Source organism: Carya illinoinensis, chromosome 14, assembly GCF_018687715.1.
Source record: "Carya illinoinensis cultivar Pawnee chromosome 14, C.illinoinensisPawnee_v1, whole genome shotgun sequence".
Lineage (NCBI taxonomy): Eukaryota > Viridiplantae > Streptophyta > Magnoliopsida > Fagales > Juglandaceae > Carya > Carya illinoinensis.
In genome coordinates, this window is record NC_056765.1 from 1,122,365 (window position 1) to 1,140,346 (window position 17,982).

General features: G+C 35.2%; 1 protein-coding gene across 3 annotated transcripts; it reads right to left on the minus strand.

Annotated features, from left to right (window-relative positions):
* Window positions 1–614: 614 nt before the first annotated feature.
* On the minus strand, window positions 615–7,594 carry LOC122294264 (3-hydroxyisobutyryl-CoA hydrolase 1-like). 3 transcript variants are annotated; one of them, XM_043102856.1, is made up of 14 exons: window positions 7,444–7,593; window positions 6,872–6,952; window positions 6,253–6,321; window positions 5,588–5,651; window positions 5,214–5,293; window positions 4,996–5,079; window positions 4,163–4,247; window positions 3,879–3,964; window positions 3,290–3,411; window positions 2,220–2,280; window positions 1,955–2,053; window positions 1,179–1,280; window positions 1,059–1,100; window positions 615–942 (listed from the first exon to the last, which is right to left on the minus strand). In XM_043102856.1, exons 1-14 carry the CDS (start codon window positions 7,480–7,482, stop codon window positions 805–807), a joined length of 1,152 nt encoding a protein of 383 aa, XP_042958790.1. In that variant the 5' UTR covers window positions 7,483–7,593; the 3' UTR covers window positions 615–804. The 3 variants fall into 3 exon arrangements, with proteins under 3 accessions (XP_042958790.1, XP_042958791.1, XP_042958792.1); XM_043102857.1 differs by lacking the exon at window positions 6,253–6,321 and having other exon boundaries at window positions 7,444–7,594; XM_043102858.1 differs by lacking the exons at window positions 6,253–6,321; window positions 6,872–6,952; window positions 7,444–7,593 and having other exon boundaries at window positions 5,535–5,630.
* Between the last annotated feature and the right edge of the window lie 10,388 nt (window positions 7,595–17,982).

Below are 17,982 nucleotides of genomic sequence, written 5' to 3' on the forward strand. Positions count from 1 at the left end.
GATAGAAATTGCTGCAATTAAATATTTGCAATGATTTATCTTTAAATGAATTGGACCATTTACATCATTTTGATCATTTGTAGCGATTTTCTGGATATTTGCAACATTACAATTACACAACAAAAACTTTTTTGCAACTATTATCAACATTTGTTGGAAATAAGAAAGAATCAATTGTAGTAATTTTTTTGTATATATGCGACGATGTAAATTGCTGAAATTAATCAGTTTCAACGATTTTTTCTTTAAATGGATTAACCATTTGTAGAGATTTTTGAAATATTTGCAATGATTTTTGAAATTGCATTTATTTGAAATATGTTGCAAATGTTTTTTTTGCAATGATAATTCCCCATGAGTTCAAAATAAGCATAAGTAATTATGGCGATTTCTGAGGTATTTGCAATGCAATTATCACGCTGCAAATACTTTTTTGCAACAATACTTCTACATTCGTTGCAAATAAGCAGAATTAATTGCAACAATTTTTATAACTTTTGCGACAATTTAAATTGCTGCAATTAATCATTCCCAACAATTTATCTTTAAATGAAAAAAGACCATTTGCAATGATTTTTTGAACATTTGCAACAGGAAAAAATTGTTAGAAATAGTGGTTTTTATCAATGATTTTTATTCTATCACTGCAATGATCAAAATCGGTGGGTTAATAGCGGCGAGCGTGCAACGAGTTTGAAATCGCTGGAAATGACTTGATACAGCGATTTTAGGAGATTTTTGCGACGATTTTGTGCACTGCAAAAAGCCTAATTTCTTGTAGTGCCTTTTTTCCATCTTGATGCGTTAAAGCTTTGCAATGGCAGATACAGGCAAATTGGACCTTGCAGGGAACTTCAAATCTTCCCAATCTTCACCATCCAACATAGAGAAGTATGAGTCGACCATATCCTCACTAACAAGCTCCAACTTAGAGGGCTCCCACTGAATGGAAAACCAAAAATAAGGAAACCGGAAATGGAATTAGCCAAATAAATCAAGATTTATGAACATCACAGGATAATAGAAATGCAAAGATACAGAAACAATTCTCATTTTACCTTTGGGTTCTTATCCTTGTCCAACAGTATAGCTCTACAGCCCTATATTAGAAGCAGAGGTGTTAAAATCATCCACAAAAGAAGAAACTAAGGGCAGAAAAAATACTTTAAGCAGATAACCTCAAAGAAATCCCGGCTGACTTTCCCTTGTAGGATATGACAAACCATTCTATACTCGCGAACAAGGCATTGACCAACACCCTGGAGCCTTCCTTGTCTAATCTGTTTGCAAAAAGAAAACAAAGTTTTAATGAAAACAATTTAACATGATCTAGACAACATCAGATGATTACTTTGTTTTGTATTATTAACAAAGGTGTTACGTGAATTTAATTTCTTAGCTTGGATGGTATGGGTATGCAACAGATGCATTTTCCCCCACTATGATCAAGTGTTCCCTTGGTGTTTGACAGGGCTGTATATTTATCTAGATTCAGAGGGTTTCATATTTCATTTATGGTGGTAAAACTACAACAGAGGGTTTCATGCACAAAGTGATGACTTTTTTTTCTGTACAATGAAGGTCAGTCTTTTCCTTTTCATCAAAAATAAAACATAAAAAATGATCCATTTATGTTTCAGGGGATCCAACTTGGATTCTCCAAAGATTCTTGAACGCTTTCTCCAAGAATTTTGATCATGACAGAGCCTAACCAAAAAACTCCTTACACGTCAAATGAGTAATGAATCCTTGTACAAATGTGAGATCACAAAAACCTTCACATCATTAAATACTTTACCTGATGCTAAAAACATTATGATTAATGAAGATAACCGGTCAGGGGGATAAGAATATAGTAGTGTAGGGTATTGCACAACAAATATCATTAACACAACTGAAGTCTTTACCACTAGTTTTAATAACATGGGGTTACTAAGTCTTTCTGCTTCCTTACCGATCTCAGAGAAACCTTCAGGCTCGTTGGAGATGCTTGCTTCAGTGACTTAATTGTCGCAGATATCCAATCATCATTCTTATTCAATGCCTCTCTCTCCTACAACAGCAAGCATAAGATCATGTTAAGTGGTAAAAGCTTTCTCGTTTTACGTGTGAAACCAAAATGAATACAACTTAAAGCACTGACAAACTTTCTAAAATAACAAATGGGACATCAAATTCAGTCTCAGTGCCAAAAACACATATCTATATCATAAACTTACAAGGGCAGATAAAATATCTTCGACTGTTCTTCGAGAGAAGCACCTATCAATTAGATCCAATCTGTTTCCAATGCAATCACGAGAAAAGATCTCGAGTTTATCAAGACAAAGGATTTAAGAATTCAAGGATCTTGGATGGCAACACAATAGGCAGCCTCGTTTCAGAAAATTAAATATTAGTTTTTGAAACAAATATGGTTTTAATAAAGATTTCCTGCAATTAATCTTTCCTTTGTCCGCATAGAAATGATAATCACCATATACTAAGATGATACAAGCAACACTGCTACAGGTCATATCAATAGAACTTTTTTCATCTGAGGCATTGCAAATAAGATGTTTAAGACCTGAGATGGCAACTCTGTGACATTTATAGTGCCCTTTTTCAAGTTCCAAATATATTCTATAGTCCTTGTTAAACTATTTATTTTAATTTCCGTTTCTTTATTTAAGCTCTATCTGATGCCACCTTCCCCACCGGAGTCAATGTTCAGGGATAATAAACTCCATTAATTATGCTATTGGTTGCATTTCAAGAAAGCATTGGACAATTCTTTTTCCGAAAGGGTAATATGCATTGTGTATTCATCCCAAAGTAACTCACATTTTGCCGATCACACCAAAACACTTTCAAATGGCAAGTATATAGGGGGATTTACATAAATTTCACAATGATGAAATTGTCTTTATTCATGCAGGAGTTCTTGCATAAAACTGCATAGACATGCATACAAAGACATGAATAGAGATAATTGCTGAATTAAAAAAATGAGTAAAGCATAAGATGGATGAGGGGGATTATTTATTAAAAGAGTTTTGCTACATACAAGCAAAAGTCGTGTACTAATATGCGTACCACTACTAATTCCTTCATACTCAAAATTTAAATTAATACTGTTTTCAATAAAATTTACTTTTTGACCAATCACATTAAATTGGTGCGTAAATTAGTACACAATTGTGCTTGCAACTAGATTTTTCCTTATTAAAAATCGTTGGCATACACATGGGATAGAGTAGCATATAACAATTGAAAAAACCATTTAATATGAACAGAAATGCCAAACAACCTGTGATATGCACTTTGCTCTTTCAAATAAGGTTGCTGTGAGTATTTGTCAATGGTTGCAGAAACAATGGCTGGATCACTTGAATCTAACTTGTGCAGTGCCTCTTCCAACAGAGACAAACTCTGTCCAATAATTAAAAGAAACTTAGAAGATAAAAAGCTTTAATATTATAGGAAGAGAAACAGAGGTGAGGACTACACATGTATAGCATTTCGAGATAATGATTTGTAGAGGATTACTGAGTATGGTCTCTTCTAAGTATATCCATAAGTTGAAACAGTCATTATCCACTGCAGCAAACATGAACAATTTTTCCATAAACTAATTGATTTTAGAAGCATTAAATTGTATTTCATAATGTGCATGTAAAGTCTTCAGAGAAAAAGCTACAATCAATCATAATGTGCACATAATGTCACTACATGTCAACAAAACAACGCTGATTCATGTTACTTTGGTAATTAGCATTATTCGTCAACAAAACAAGGCGATATACACTCTTCATTATAACTTCAAGATATCCTTTTTTGATAAGCAAGAACTTCAATCTATCTAAAATTTAATTAATTAAACTAGAATGATGTACTACCACTGAGGGGACAAAGTGAGTTGCAAGGCCACACGCAAGCATTTCAGCACCATCCAACCTAGCGCCGGTAAGACCCACATATTCTCCTGCCAAAGACTCAGCACTATAATGAATATTCAGGCAAAAACAGCATTAAAATCTATAACTTTGTGAAAATGTTACAGCAAAATCCTGCAGCAGTACTGATGAAATAGAACTTCACCTTCTTTTTTAAAGAATAAGAGTTACTATTTATTTCAATTATTCATCAAAAGTATTTACACTGAGGATATAAGTGGCAATACCAAAGAATCCTTGGAGTCTGGACAAGAAATAAGAGGCACCTACATCTGGGAAGAGTCCCAAACCTGTTTCAGGCATTGCAAAGACCTGCAACAATTGCACCGTCAGAATACATGTTAACCAAATAAACAAAAGGTGCTAAATCTAAAACAATAATCCTCAAAATATATAGAAAATTGATTGATCAAGCCTCTGCAATATTATATAGCTAAATGTTTCTCCTTCATCATCAAAAGAATGGAGAGTTTCCAAATATGAAAAGAAAATATATTACATAAACATCAGATGTTCAAATTGAAATTTTTTACATATTACAAATCTCTAACCCCTCAAACTTTTACACTCTGCTGCAATAATTCAAGAAATTACAAAAAGATGAAAGGAAGCAATGAGATTATTGAAAGTAACCAAATGAATTCTTTTTTAAAGAGATCACATTTTTTTTTTATCAGTAAATGATTGTATTAATGAAATAGGCGCAGCCCAAGTACACAAACAGGTATACAAGAATCAACACCTATCCAGGAAGATGAAATGGAATCTCATTAAGAGTAAAGCCATATTAATAAAAAGAACACTTTTTATGAACTGAAACTTTTATCAGATAAATTTTTGTATCGTTAATGCATTAGCAACTATTGAGCTTGCAATTATAGATATAGCTTACAAGCATTCAGAACTGACAATTATCAATAGAGTGAGCTATGACAGTGAAAAAGACATTATTAATATCTAAAGTTTCGGGAAAATGTGTGATTCATTACTATGTTTACCTCTACAAGCTAAAGTAGAATTCTATACAACTTTAAACCAAAGATAAAGATGATAAAAATACCGAATTCTCTGTTGCAACCCGGAATCTCCCGTGAATTGATGCACCGGCTCCACCTCCCATCACAATTCCATTAAGAATTGAAACCTTCAACATTGTTTACACGCAAAGGTAAGATAGGATATAAACATGCAGATGATGGTTCCAGAAACTAACTTGGTCAAGAATACCTCAACTCTAAAGCCACAATATGTAAAATTTACACAGGCAGACTGGCTCACCTGGGGTTTACAATAGGTTGCCATGATGTAATTTAAGAGGTATTCCTTCTGAAAATAATTTGCACCTGATCTCCAGTCACCTAGTAAGGAAAAATATAGGATAAATTATAATATGCTTTGTGTCAATGTCCTTTATTTGTACAAAAATAAATTCTCGACATTTGCATAAACCAAGCATCTTCTAAAGAATTCCTCCTCCCTTCAGTCCAGTTTGACCATAAAAAGGAAAAGAACGGCACAAGATATTCAAGCTAGAAGAAGAAGATGCTTCCATCTCAACTAAGGCTGATCTTATCTGAGTTTGAAGGTCATCAATCTTACTGATTTTAAGGATCAGCGAGGGTGGCACATTAAGCATTGAAGAGAACCTATACCTATACTACAATCACGAACCACAGCTGCAACATCACCACCAGCACAAAATGCCCTCCCCTTTCCCTACAGAATTAAGACCACAGATGATAGGTTAGTCATACAGCCAGCATTCTCTGTAAGGTTGAAACCATAGGTCACACATTCAAATTTGAACTTAATGACAAGCAGTCATTGAACAAATTAAAACACCATTCTTATCCATATGCATGAGAAACTTCCTTAAAAATCCTGCAAATTAACGGCCTTTCCTGCCTATACCGCTCAACTAGATGAATATTAAGATCTTTAATCCCTACAAGTTAACAACCTTAAGAAGGTTACTTTTTAAAACAAGTTTGTGAACAGGACAAAAGGACTCAATCAAATTTCTTTAACCGAAGTATACAACAAGACTCCCTGACCCACAAAAGTTGATCTTGTATTTTTGAACCAACTGAAACAACTAGGGGCTAACTTTCCAACATAATTATTGAAAGAATTGGAAGAAATGCATAACCAAACAACCATCACAATAATACATGAGCAATACTGCGTAACCAAACAACAAAGATCCCTTAAAGAAAAGATGAATCAATGATACAGTATAACGCATGATCAGCTCCAGAAAAATGATATCCATCATTTAAAGATGAGACTTGTAGACTGTATGTCAGAAGAAGAGTACCTTCACAATTACCAACTTGACATTTGAATCCTCCTCATAGACAAAGAAAAGTTTCAACAACCGAGAAACCTAAATTTGAAAAAAAAAAAAAAAAGTAGAAAAATAAAATTATAGCTCCAGATTTAACGTGTATGGCAAATGTATTACAATTTACTTCATTTCCACTACCCAATACATGTACATGTATTCATGGTAAAGCAGAATTCATGGTAAGGAATAGTAATGATATAAACTATATAACAGGAACAAAATGTGCAAAACTTCCCAGTATCAGTTGTGGTCGATATAAAAGACGTGTAAGAAAGGGACATATGCATTTAAAGAAAATGATAAAGAAACTGATGAAGGTTGATCCACCAAAAGGGGTTACAAATAGCAAACCACCCAAATCCAACTAAGTAAAATGTATGAAAGCACAAAGTAAAATATTCTCTCTCTCTCTCTCTCTCTCTCTCTCTAGAAACTCATCCATCTAAAAGTACAAAGTAAAATGTTCTCTCTCTCTCTCTCTCTAGAAACTCATCCATCTAAAAGTATTAGAGGCTTAAAAGTACAAATAGGCATTTAAAAGCAATAACGTGGTAATACAATATAAAGGATAATTAAAGAAAACACATACCATTTGAAATGAAAGGGCGTTCAATTGCCTAGGTCTATTCAATGTCAATATTCTTGCAGAAGACCTCTCTTCAACCAGAACCTTTCAAACACGGTAAGAAATATCAAGTATGAAACATGCAAAGTAATCATGGTATATACGAGGAAGTGCATTGCAAAATTCAAATGTAATTTATTCAATCATGCGTTTAGTTATATTCTCCGAGTACCAGATATCCTGAAATTTCCAAACAACTTGATTTACGCTGTTAATCCGCTAATCCATGTGAAGTTACTTGATTTTACGAAAGGGAGTTTCCTTCAGTATTAATAGGACATGAAACGCAAATTCTCTGCTTGGTTGGCGACAGAGTCCGAAAAGTAAAATTTTTTTAAAAAAAAGGAAAAGAAAAAAAAAAAAAAAACCAAGCACTTGCTTCGTACATAAAATTCAATACCCGAGCGTGTTATTAAGCCTGATCGAAAAGGGGAAAAGCAAAAGTTGATGATGAAAATGAATTCAATTCTATAACATAGGATGAGATTGAGAATTCAAAAAAGAAAAAGAAACGAAAATCGAGAAATAGCACAGACCTGATCCTCATCGGGTTTGGTTGAAGTCAGTAGAGCCATGGCGATTTGCCGTGAAGTGCTGGCTGCTGTGTGATACTAGAAATCAACGAAATAATTATGCTGAATTACTGTTCATCCGGGATTCGGACCGGAAATTGTGTATACCCGACTCGAAATTCGGGTTTCAAATCTGAATCAGATTTTGAATTGAATTAGTACGGATTATTCAGACCGGAATCCGGATAAACCCGGGTTTTTACAATCCGGTAATTCGAGTTCTGCTCTATATCCGGTTTTGTTTTATTTTTTATTTTTAACAAAAATTTATTAGATGTTAACTTTTTTTTTTAAGAAAAAGATAATGTTGAAAAGCATAATTGTTTTTAGAAAAAATCTAAAAGCCTATATTCTATTATAACTTTTTCAAGAAAAAATGTTGAAACGCATCTTTTTTTATATATAAAATAAAAAATATTTCTGGTTAATGTTATAAGAAGTGTCTCCTTCCAAAAATAAAATAAAATAAAACTAATTACCTTTTTAACTAATTACATTATTTGATATTTATACGTTACATTATAAAACACAACTATAATATATGAAAATTATAGATCTAATTGTCCTATTTTACTGTAGGAGCCTGTTTTATTTATCTAGAACACTAAGGACAAAGCATTGCCCATGAAGTCGATCACTGCATTAGCTTTTTTCATTGGTCCATGAGAGTTTCGCTTTCTTACCAAAACCATTTCTTGGAATTGTATCTTCAATGCTTTCCAAAAACTTTATGATTTGGTAATTTGTAACATCTGGAAGAACTCTGTCTAAATGAGCGCATGAACTTAGTAATGTATCGAATGTGTCTACAACAATCTCCAAGAGCTGCAATAATAGAATGAACTTAAGAGAAGAAACTTTAAACGAGAAAATGCCACTATAAATAGATAAATATAGAATGTATCTAGTGCATATATATGGGTAAATTAATAGAAATGATAATAGTCAAACAACCACTTCAAACCCTTTAAAAACTTATCTTTCAAGAAGTCTAGTAAGAACTCCAACACACATGCCCACAAACAAATTACAAACCAGCCTACTTCACGCACAAGTACTAGTATATGATATTATCTATATATTTATAATTGAATTTATTATTTTAAAAAATAAGATATAATCTAATGGGATGAGAATCATGTAGAGGATGAGATCATCTATACATAGCTAGCATGTACTATATATATATATGTATATTAATGAAGTCTTGAATACATTTATGTCAAGTTTTTATATATGGAGATGACTTGATCATTTAAGACTAGCAAGTACATCTAGCTAGGTCAGACATGTCTATATTGGATAGTCCATGTTCATGGGAGTTTTTTAATTAGGGCATGCACATAATAATTGACAAGTTTAGTACTCAAGAGGTTGAATCTTATCATCAAAACAAAGAGAGAACCCTCTCCTCAAATATTCTTCAACTGTCTATATTCAAAACCATTATTCAAAATCATTAACAAAGTACCAAATAGTGAACTAAAAAGTACAGCGAGAATAGCAAACTACAAAGAATTTGGCAGCCTTCCATTAAAGAGCAACAAAACATCACATTTCAATTGCTACAGAACTTGAAAAGGAAATGGACAAGCACTCATGCAAACTAAAATTAAGTAAAGCCAAGGATTGGTTGGTATTCCAATAATCTCCACAAAGCATTGCATGCAGCTAAGAAAGGTGAAGCCACATATCTCATTTGAAACACATAGCAGCCAAGGATTGGTTGGAATAATAACCTCACAATGGCTCCTCCATTTTTTAATGTTCTTTAGCTAGTAACTAAGAAATTGTGTTGGCCACCATTTAACCATTTTCTTTTAGAGGAATGAAATAATTTTATTGCTACGAAACTCTATAAAAGAGAAGCATTAATACAAAGAGGAATATCCTCTAATTCAATGAGTACGCCAGTTATATATAGTGCATTCTTGGCAAGGCAATGAGCCACCTAGCTCATTAGTATTTCTCTTGGTATGTTTGACAGACATGCACTCAAACTTGTGAGAAAGTACTTGTTGGAGGCGCCATTGTGACCATTTTTTCCCTTATGCAAAATGTAGATTCTCCCTTATGGGTTTTTCCATTTTTTCCCCTTCTAGAAATTTTGAAGTGACCATGCATGACCCTCGCTCCTCCATGTCCCTTTGCCAGTAACGACAAGATTGTCGTATATATTCCCAAATATTTACCCAAATACTCCTCAAATCAACAAAGTAATAAAAGAAAAAAAAACCCTAAAAAAATGTTTCAAAGCTGAAAGATCCAGTTCTATCTAATCACAGAGAGACCCAGTTCACCAAATCACTAGATCTACCAGATCTATCCAAGCACAAAGAGACCTAGTTCACCAAATCACTAGATCTACCACATTTACATTCATTGTTCACAGATCGGGAGAGAGACTTACCGAAAGGTCATTGGCGAGATGAGGGATTGAGGACAAAAGGAGATGATCGGTGAGCCGCGCGTTGAGTTCAGGACAAAATGAAAGCGCTTGAAGGGATGAGAGAGAGAGAGAGAGAGAGAGAGAGAGAGAGAGAGAGAGGAAACTCGGGGAGGGAGATGAAGCACTTCGCAGAGAAGAGAGAGAGAGAGATCTGAAATGGGTCGGGGGGTGTGGGTAGAATTAGGGTTTTTTTTTTTTAGTTTATAAAACCCGGGTCCTGGATTTAAAATCCAGTACCCGAACTGGATTAATCCGATTTTTTAAATCCGGGGTTCCGGCTCGAATTTGACTTGGGTCGAAAACTGGAACCGAAATCCAGTATAGGCCAGATTGGGTGAACAACCCTAAATTGTTGATTCCTGATAAAGCTTGGTAGCTTTCAGCCTTTCACCACTGGGATGAAACTCAGGCTACCATATATTTCTTATATTAATAAGTGCCAATAAGCAGGCAGGTGTCGTACAACTTTTCTTCGTGACACGATTGTGGCTTCTATAGCTTTAGAAAATTAGATTTGGTGACACGATTGCAAAAGAAAATCTATGTGTTTATACTATAATAAGGGCCAATAAGCAGGCAGCACTTGTACAACTTTTTTGCCTGTTTTGCTCCTTCCATTTCCTATTTATTTCCTTTGCCTTCAAATTTTTTTCTGATAATTTTAACCCGACTTTATATTTATTTTCCTTTTCTGCCCCTCTTCCATTGATATTAGACATTTATCCGTATAATTATGATTTTACCCTTACTTTTTGGCTCCGGTGTTTCTCGATTATGTGGCATGTTCTTATCCGACACTGAATTTTATTTTTTCACCGCTTGCCGCTTGGTATAATACTGATTTCACTTTCTTCATTTTGTGATACGATTGTAGCTTCTACAGCTTTACAAAATCAGATTTTGGTGACACGATTGCAAAAGAAAATCTACATGTTTATACCTGATTAAACTTGCCGCTTGGTGTAAAAATTGTCACTGCTTTTTATGGTTTTGAAGTTCATCTTCTGCTCTCACTGCAAATTTCTACTGCTGCTTGTTGGTGTCTTCCTTCATTCCTCGCATTTACACATAAATTGCCCCTAAACCATTTGAGAATATCTCTAGCTTAGGCCGCAAGCTTATGCTTTGCTTTGTGTTCTCAAATCTTGAGGCTTGTACATCTTTGAAGCTATGGAAATTGACTTATTTGCTCCTGAATCTTGGCATCAGCTAGGTATATTTATTTGTTCATCTTAGATGTTGGGTGTATTTAGACGTTTACGATGATACTAAATCTACAGTAGTGGTAGCATTCAGACCAACAGCAGAAGAGATTATTGATTATACTACAGTGTATCTCTCAAAATCTGAAAAGGAGGTGAAATATGTATTTATATATTTATTTTCAAAAATTTATTACAGAACTTATTTATATGTTCCCATTATTACTAGATGGACTTCCATTCTTTCATAATATAACAGCCGAAGTTTCAAATAGAGAATGAATGATCTTGCTTGGCACAGAAATAAATGAATATGGTGAATTGTGCCAGAATAAACTAAATGTAATCTCTGTTAATCATGTTCCTTAAACGGTAACTCGAATGTTTTAAATACCCATTTGGGAACTTATCATTCTTGTAATATATACTTTAAAAATATGTGTGGATAGTTGCGGATTGGTTTTTGTAAATTATTGTATTATAGTTATGAACATTACGCAGGTCATATATATAATATGTGTTGTAAATATGAAAGAAATTCTACAAATATAAACAAAATTCTGTCCGTTTATAGTTAAAAATTTGAAATTTTTGGATCTTTGGCAAAGCAAATTTTGGGATGCACAACGATTGATCTTATAGAACATACAGGTGAGGTAAAATCTATACGTTTAAATACGTTTAAAAAAAATTCATCGTTACAGGAACAAACATTGCAAATAACATTGAAAATCATGAGTGGATTGTAGTGTTGGGTGTGTAGATGAATGAATCTGGGAGGTTACGTCAAAACAAGCTTACTGTATTGTCTATTAATAACGTCTCAGAAAAAGTAGAATGAGTTTTTAGACCTTTTTTTTTTTTTGACTTTCGACTATTATGATATATAAATACAAAGTACTTGTGTGTAGTTGTAATTATGTTTATGAGAGTTCTGTGTTGTAGCTATGAATATTTTGCAGACAATATATATAATGTTTATTATGAGTAGGAAAAAAAAAATTTTAATACAGATAAAACTCTGTCAATTTATAGCTAAACTGGAAAATTTTAAAGTTCTTAATCCTAAGAAAAATATCAACTGGGCACATGTGTTTACTAGTATATATAAATACTGAGCAACATAAGATCATCCATGACATGAAGATTAGATTGTAATAGGAATTCGACATTGAAATGTGTTTGGGTTTGGGTTTTTGAAAAAGGGGAGGGGGAATAAGATGAAATGGCTCAATGATAAGCCCTGTCTCGATATCCTCTATCACTGAGAGACCAATGATTGATGACTGCAAGATGTAGAGGGAGAGAAGCTTAACATGATCATTTTGTTAAATCATTATAATATTGTATTTGATCAACATATCATTGGTTTTTCTTCTAGGAAAAAAAAACATACATTGTTTGCTCATTTATTTGATCTTTTTTCTGGAATCTGCATTGTTTGCTTTTGACAAAAGCTTTACCCCTTCTCCTAAATTAGAGGTTCTTTTCTTTCTAGGTTTGTTGTTTCTGAATAGTGAAAATCACTGGTTCGTGTAGTATAAATCCATTGTACATGGAATGGCCATGACTATCACCTAGAAAGACTTTTCCATTTGTAGTCTGTATTTTGCAACTATTAAGAATTCTGCGGTTGTAGACTTGTACTTGTATTAGCAAAGCTTTCCCAGTTATGTTGTGATCATAACAGCATTTGGACATAAAAATAAGAGTGCATTTTTTTTAAATGCAGTAAAAGACTGATTTGCACCAGAAATGGACTCGAGAGTGAATAACTTTTAGCCAAAAATAAAATAAGATAAAGGACATCCTTCTGCACCAAGGCACACATTCTGGGAATTTTGAGTTTCTAACCCTGAGGATTCAAGAAAACTCATTTTATATCTGATACGATGTTGGGAGAAAGGTCATTCAACTGCCTAGGTTTATTGATTGTCAATATTCTTGCAGACGACCTCTCTTCAACTAGAACCTGTCAAAGATTAATGAACATGCATGCACAATTTGATCATGATAAATATGATTGAGGTTGTTGCAAAATTCAGAAGTAATATGCTCTGTTTTCTCAGCATCGAAATAGAGCATGAAAATGAATGGTATCTGAGATCAGGACCTGGGATTGAAAATGGAAAAAGAGAATAGACCTTGTCCTCATTGGCTATGGCAGGCTTCTTTATCCTTCTTTGGCTTCTTCTATCTTCTCTCTCTCATTCTCCCATTGTAAGGAAATAAAAGGAAGGTGCAATAGAGCAAAGGACAAACACAGAGAGCTAATCAATGGAGGAAAAATGCTATTACGATTCCATTCAAGCTACTGTTTACAAGACTGCTATCGAGCATATATACAGAGAATCACCTAACAAACTAACAAACTAAACCTATTGTAGTGTGCCAGCTAATAAGCATATACAAAAAAGAATAAAAGAATATTTAATGTATGCGACAACTAAGAATATAAATAACCGAATATGTAAAACAACTTGTAGCTTTAGTCTTGACCTGTGTCTCTTGACATCCCCCTGTAAGATGGAGAATAGAAATTTACTATTCCCATCTTGGATAAGTGTGCTTGAAGAAGATAAGATGGTGGAACTTTGGTGAATGCATCTGCCAATTGTGCTTGAGAGGAAATATGAGCTGTAGTAAGACTTCCTTCTTGATAGTAATACTTCCTTCTTGAATTTTGTCACAGATCAAGTGGCAATCAAGTTCGATGTGCTTGGTTCTCTTATAGAACACCGGATTGGCAGCAATGTGAAGGGATGCTTGGTTGTCATAGTAAAGAACAGCTGCCTGTGGATGAGAAATACTAAGGTCATGGAGAAGAAAGCGAAGCCAAGTGATTTCTGAGCAGCTGGTAGCCATAGAGTGATACTCGGCTTCAGCTGATGATCTTGAGATAACTGTTTGCTTCTTAGACTTCCAAGAAATAAGAGATTGACCCAAGAAAACACAATAACCTGTCGTAGAACGACGAGAATCTGGGCAAGAGGCCCAATCTGAGTCACAATAAGCTGTAAGTTGAATTTGAGATGAAGATGGGAGCAAAAGACCTTAAGTAGGTGCAGTTTTAATGTATCTCAAAATTCGATAAGCTGCTGCCAAGTGTGAGGAAGAAGGCTAATCCATAAACTGACTTAATAACTAAACAGGAAAGCATATATCTGGGTGGGTTATTGTGAGATACAATAACCTACCAATTAACCTTCGAAATAGACTAGGATCAGGAAGTGGGTTGCCATCAGATTTACTTATCTTGAAGTGTTGATCCATAGGTAGTCTAAGAGGTTTGCATACAAGCATTCCTGAATCCGCCAAAATGTCTAAGGCATATTTCCTTTGACAAATGTGGATACCTTGGGAAGATCTAGCAATTTCCAAGCCTAAAAAATAACGGAGACAACCAAGGTCTTTAATCTTGAATTTGCTACTTAAAAAAGTTCTTAGAGAAGCAATGGAATCTATGGAATTGCTAGCAACCAGAAAATCATCAACATAAATCAACAAAGCAATGAAACTGTCCCCTTCATGCTTGGTAAATAAACTGCAGTCAGACTTTGATTGGATGAAACCAAAAGCAAAGAGGGATGAATTAAGTGTAGAGTTCCATTATCTTGAGGCTTGCTTGAGGCCATAGAGGCTTTTAAGCAATTTGCAAACTTGGTTTGGTGCACCCTTAGCGTATCCCGAGGGTTTCTTCATATAAATTTCTTCGTGCAAGGTACCATTAAGAAATGCATTATTTACATCAAATTGATGTAAATACCATCATTTGATGGCAGCAACACTAAGAAGGCATCTAACAGTTACAAGCTTTGCAACGGGTGAGAAAGTTTCATCATAATCAATGCCTTCTTGTTAGATGTAGCCTTTAGCTACAAGTCTAGCTTTAAGTCTTTATATAGTACCATCATATTTGAATTTAATGCGATAGACATACTTACAACCGATTGCTTGTTTATCTTTAGGCAAATCAGTGATGGTCCAAGTATGGTTATTTTCCAAAGCTTCAATTTCAACATCCATGGCTTTTCTCCACTCAGGATCTCTAATTGCTTGTGTGTATGAAGTGGGCTCGGTTTGAATGAAAATGGATGATGAAAAAGCTTGAAAAGAGGGGTTAAAATGCTTATAAGATAAGCAATCAAAGAGAGAAAAGAACTTACCATTTAATAAAGGATCTGTTGTGGAAGCTGATTGCTGAGATGAGACAAGCTTGACTTGTTTGCAGTGGAAGTCCTTTAGATATTGAGGGGCAGTTTTGTTTCTGGTTGACCTACGAAGTGCAGGGGCAGTAGGCATGGAAATGATGGAAGTTGTTGGTGAGGAAGTGGGAGGAAGGGAGGAGGAAGTAGGACAATCAACAAGGACAATGGGAGGGGCAGAGTGTGAAGGAGAAGAAGATATGAGAGTAGTAGGATGATCAGCAGGGCCAGTGGGAGGGGTAGAGTTAAGGAAAAGAAGATATGGGAGTAGTAGGATTGGAAGTTGGGAAAGAAGAGAAAGGTACTAAGGGAGGAGAGAGAATGGGGATAGGTGAGATAGTTGAAGAAGGGAAGGTAGGTGTTTGAAAAGGATAAATGGATTCATGAAAAGAAACATCCCTTGAAATGAAGATGGTGCTAGTTTGGAGATCCAAAAGTTTGTAGCCTTTGGTTCCAAAAGGGTAACCAATGAATGCACATGCACGACCTCTAGGGTCAAATTTTTTTCTATTATTGGTAAGTGTTGCGGCAAAGCATAAGGAACCAAATATCTTCATGTGGGCATATTTGGGTTTCTTATTGAAAAGAAGCTCATAAGGTGTTTTATTGTTTAAAATGGGTGATGGAAGCCAGTTAATGATGTTTGTGGCTGCAAGGATGGCTTCATTCCAGTAAGTTAAGGGAAGACCAGCTTGGAAAAGAAGGGCACGAGCCACATTTAATAAGTGTTGGTGCTTCCTCTCAACAATGCCATTTTGTTGAGGTGTTGCTACACAAGTTGTGTGGTGGATGATTTCTTTTTGATTAAAAAATTCGCGCATGTTAAATTCAGCACTATTATCACTTCTCAAGATTTTAACTTTCACTTGAAATTGTGTTTCAACAAGATTGTAAAAAGCTTCAAGGCCTTTTCTGGTTTCGGTTTTGGAAGCAAGCAAATAAACCCAAGTTGTTCTGGAAAAGTCATCAACAATGGTCAAGAAATGCTTTGAGCCATCATGTGCAGTTGTGGAGCAAGGATCCCATAAGTCACAATGGATGAGCTCAAAGATTCTTGATGAAGAGTGTGAACTATCTGGAAAAGGTAAACGATGGAACTTAGCTTAGGGGCAAATTTTGTAAGATTTTTCATTAATAGATGAAATTTGCTTGTGTACAAAAGGATATGAAATTAACTGTAATTGAGGAAATGATAAATGGCCTAGGCGACAATGCCATAGGTCAGTATTGGAAACATAATTTGTAATGGAACTAAAACAAGCAAAATTTGAATTGTTGTTGTATTTGTATGTTGAGAGAAAAATGGTCAGTGCTGAGGGAAGAACTTCCTTGCAAATAAGGTGGTACAAGCCATGCTTGAGCTCACCCTTCCCAATCGTTATCCATGAATGCAGGTCCTGAATAAAACAGTGAGTGGAAAAGAAGAGCAAACAACAATTTAGGGTAGAGGTTAGTTTGTTTGCTGAAATAAGGTTGAAAGAAAATGATGGCACACATAGAACATTATATAAAATGATAGAATTAGTTAACTGAAGTGTTCCAATGTGTGTGACAGAGGCGGATTGACCATTGGGCAGTTTTACAAGGTAAGAAACAGTGGATGTGATAGTGGTAAAAAAAGTGGTACTGTAGACCATGTGGTCTGTTGCACCTGTGTCTAGTATCCAATCGATAGAGGATGCATTTATGGAGCTGTGTGTGTGTAGACAGAGAAATAAAAGTACCAGACATTTTGGAACATGATGCTGTATGAAGAGAGGGTTGATTGGTGTTCCTGGAGTGGATAACAGAAGCCGCAATAGGGGAATCTTGAGGTTGGATCAGTGCCATTAGTTGTTGATATTGTTGCTTGGTCAATCCAAATTTGTCATCATTGGTGTCTTCAGATTCATTAGCAATCGAAGGAGATGTCTGATTGGCAAGGAAACCAAAGGCCTGCTGCTGCTTGGTGTGATATTTGTGGCCAGGTGGATATCCATTGAGTTTGTAGTATTTCTCAATGGTGTGGCCAGTCAAGTTGCAATGTGTGCAAAGGGGTGGCTCAGCATTACCACCCTTGAAGCAAGTTTCGAAAATATGGTCAGTGATTTTATAGTGACAGCGTAGGGACAGTCCTTTTTGAAAGATTGGTTTGGTCTAGGAGAGAATTTGAAAGGAGTGTAGGGTTTCTTCACTGCCATAGCCATGGTTTCAGGAGATGGGGTGTGGGAGGTCATTTCATGATGTCTTTCCTGCTGTTGCACTAGGGAAAACACCTTAGAGACAGGGGGAAGGGGATCCATGAGCATGATTTGGTCTCAGATGGGGGTATAGGAGTTGTTGAGACCCATTAAAAATTGCAGTACACCATCTCGTTGCGATCAATCCAACAATGTTTTCATAAGACCACAATTACAAGCTGGAATGGGATCATATACAGAAAGTTCATCCCAAGAGCTTTTAATTTGCCATAGTAAATACTAATCGGATCTTGGTCTTGAAGTAGAGCAGCCAAATCCTTTTTGAGTTGGTAGATACGGGGACCGTTTTGTTGAGAGAATCGCTCTTGAAGATCCAGCCAAATTTCTTGAGCATCATCAACGAACAGAACGCTGGACTGGAGAGAATGACTGATCTAGTTTTGGAGCCAAGACACGACAATGTCGTT

What these genes read in the sequence shown, in the direction of transcription:
- LOC122294264 (XM_043102856.1), bottom strand. Translation starts at nt 7,482, where the DNA reads ATGGCTCTACTGACTTCAACCAAACCCGATGAGGATCAG. An exon ending in CCAAACCCGATGAGGATCAG is followed by an intron (nt 6,953 to 7,443) that starts GTCTGTGCTATT and finishes CGTGTTTGAAAG; the next exon opens with GTTCTGGTTGAAGAGAGGTC. An exon ending in TCAGCCGGGATTTCTTTGAG is followed by an intron (nt 1,101 to 1,178) that starts GTTATCTGCTTA and finishes CTTCTAATATAG; the next exon opens with GGCTGTAGAGCTATACTGTT.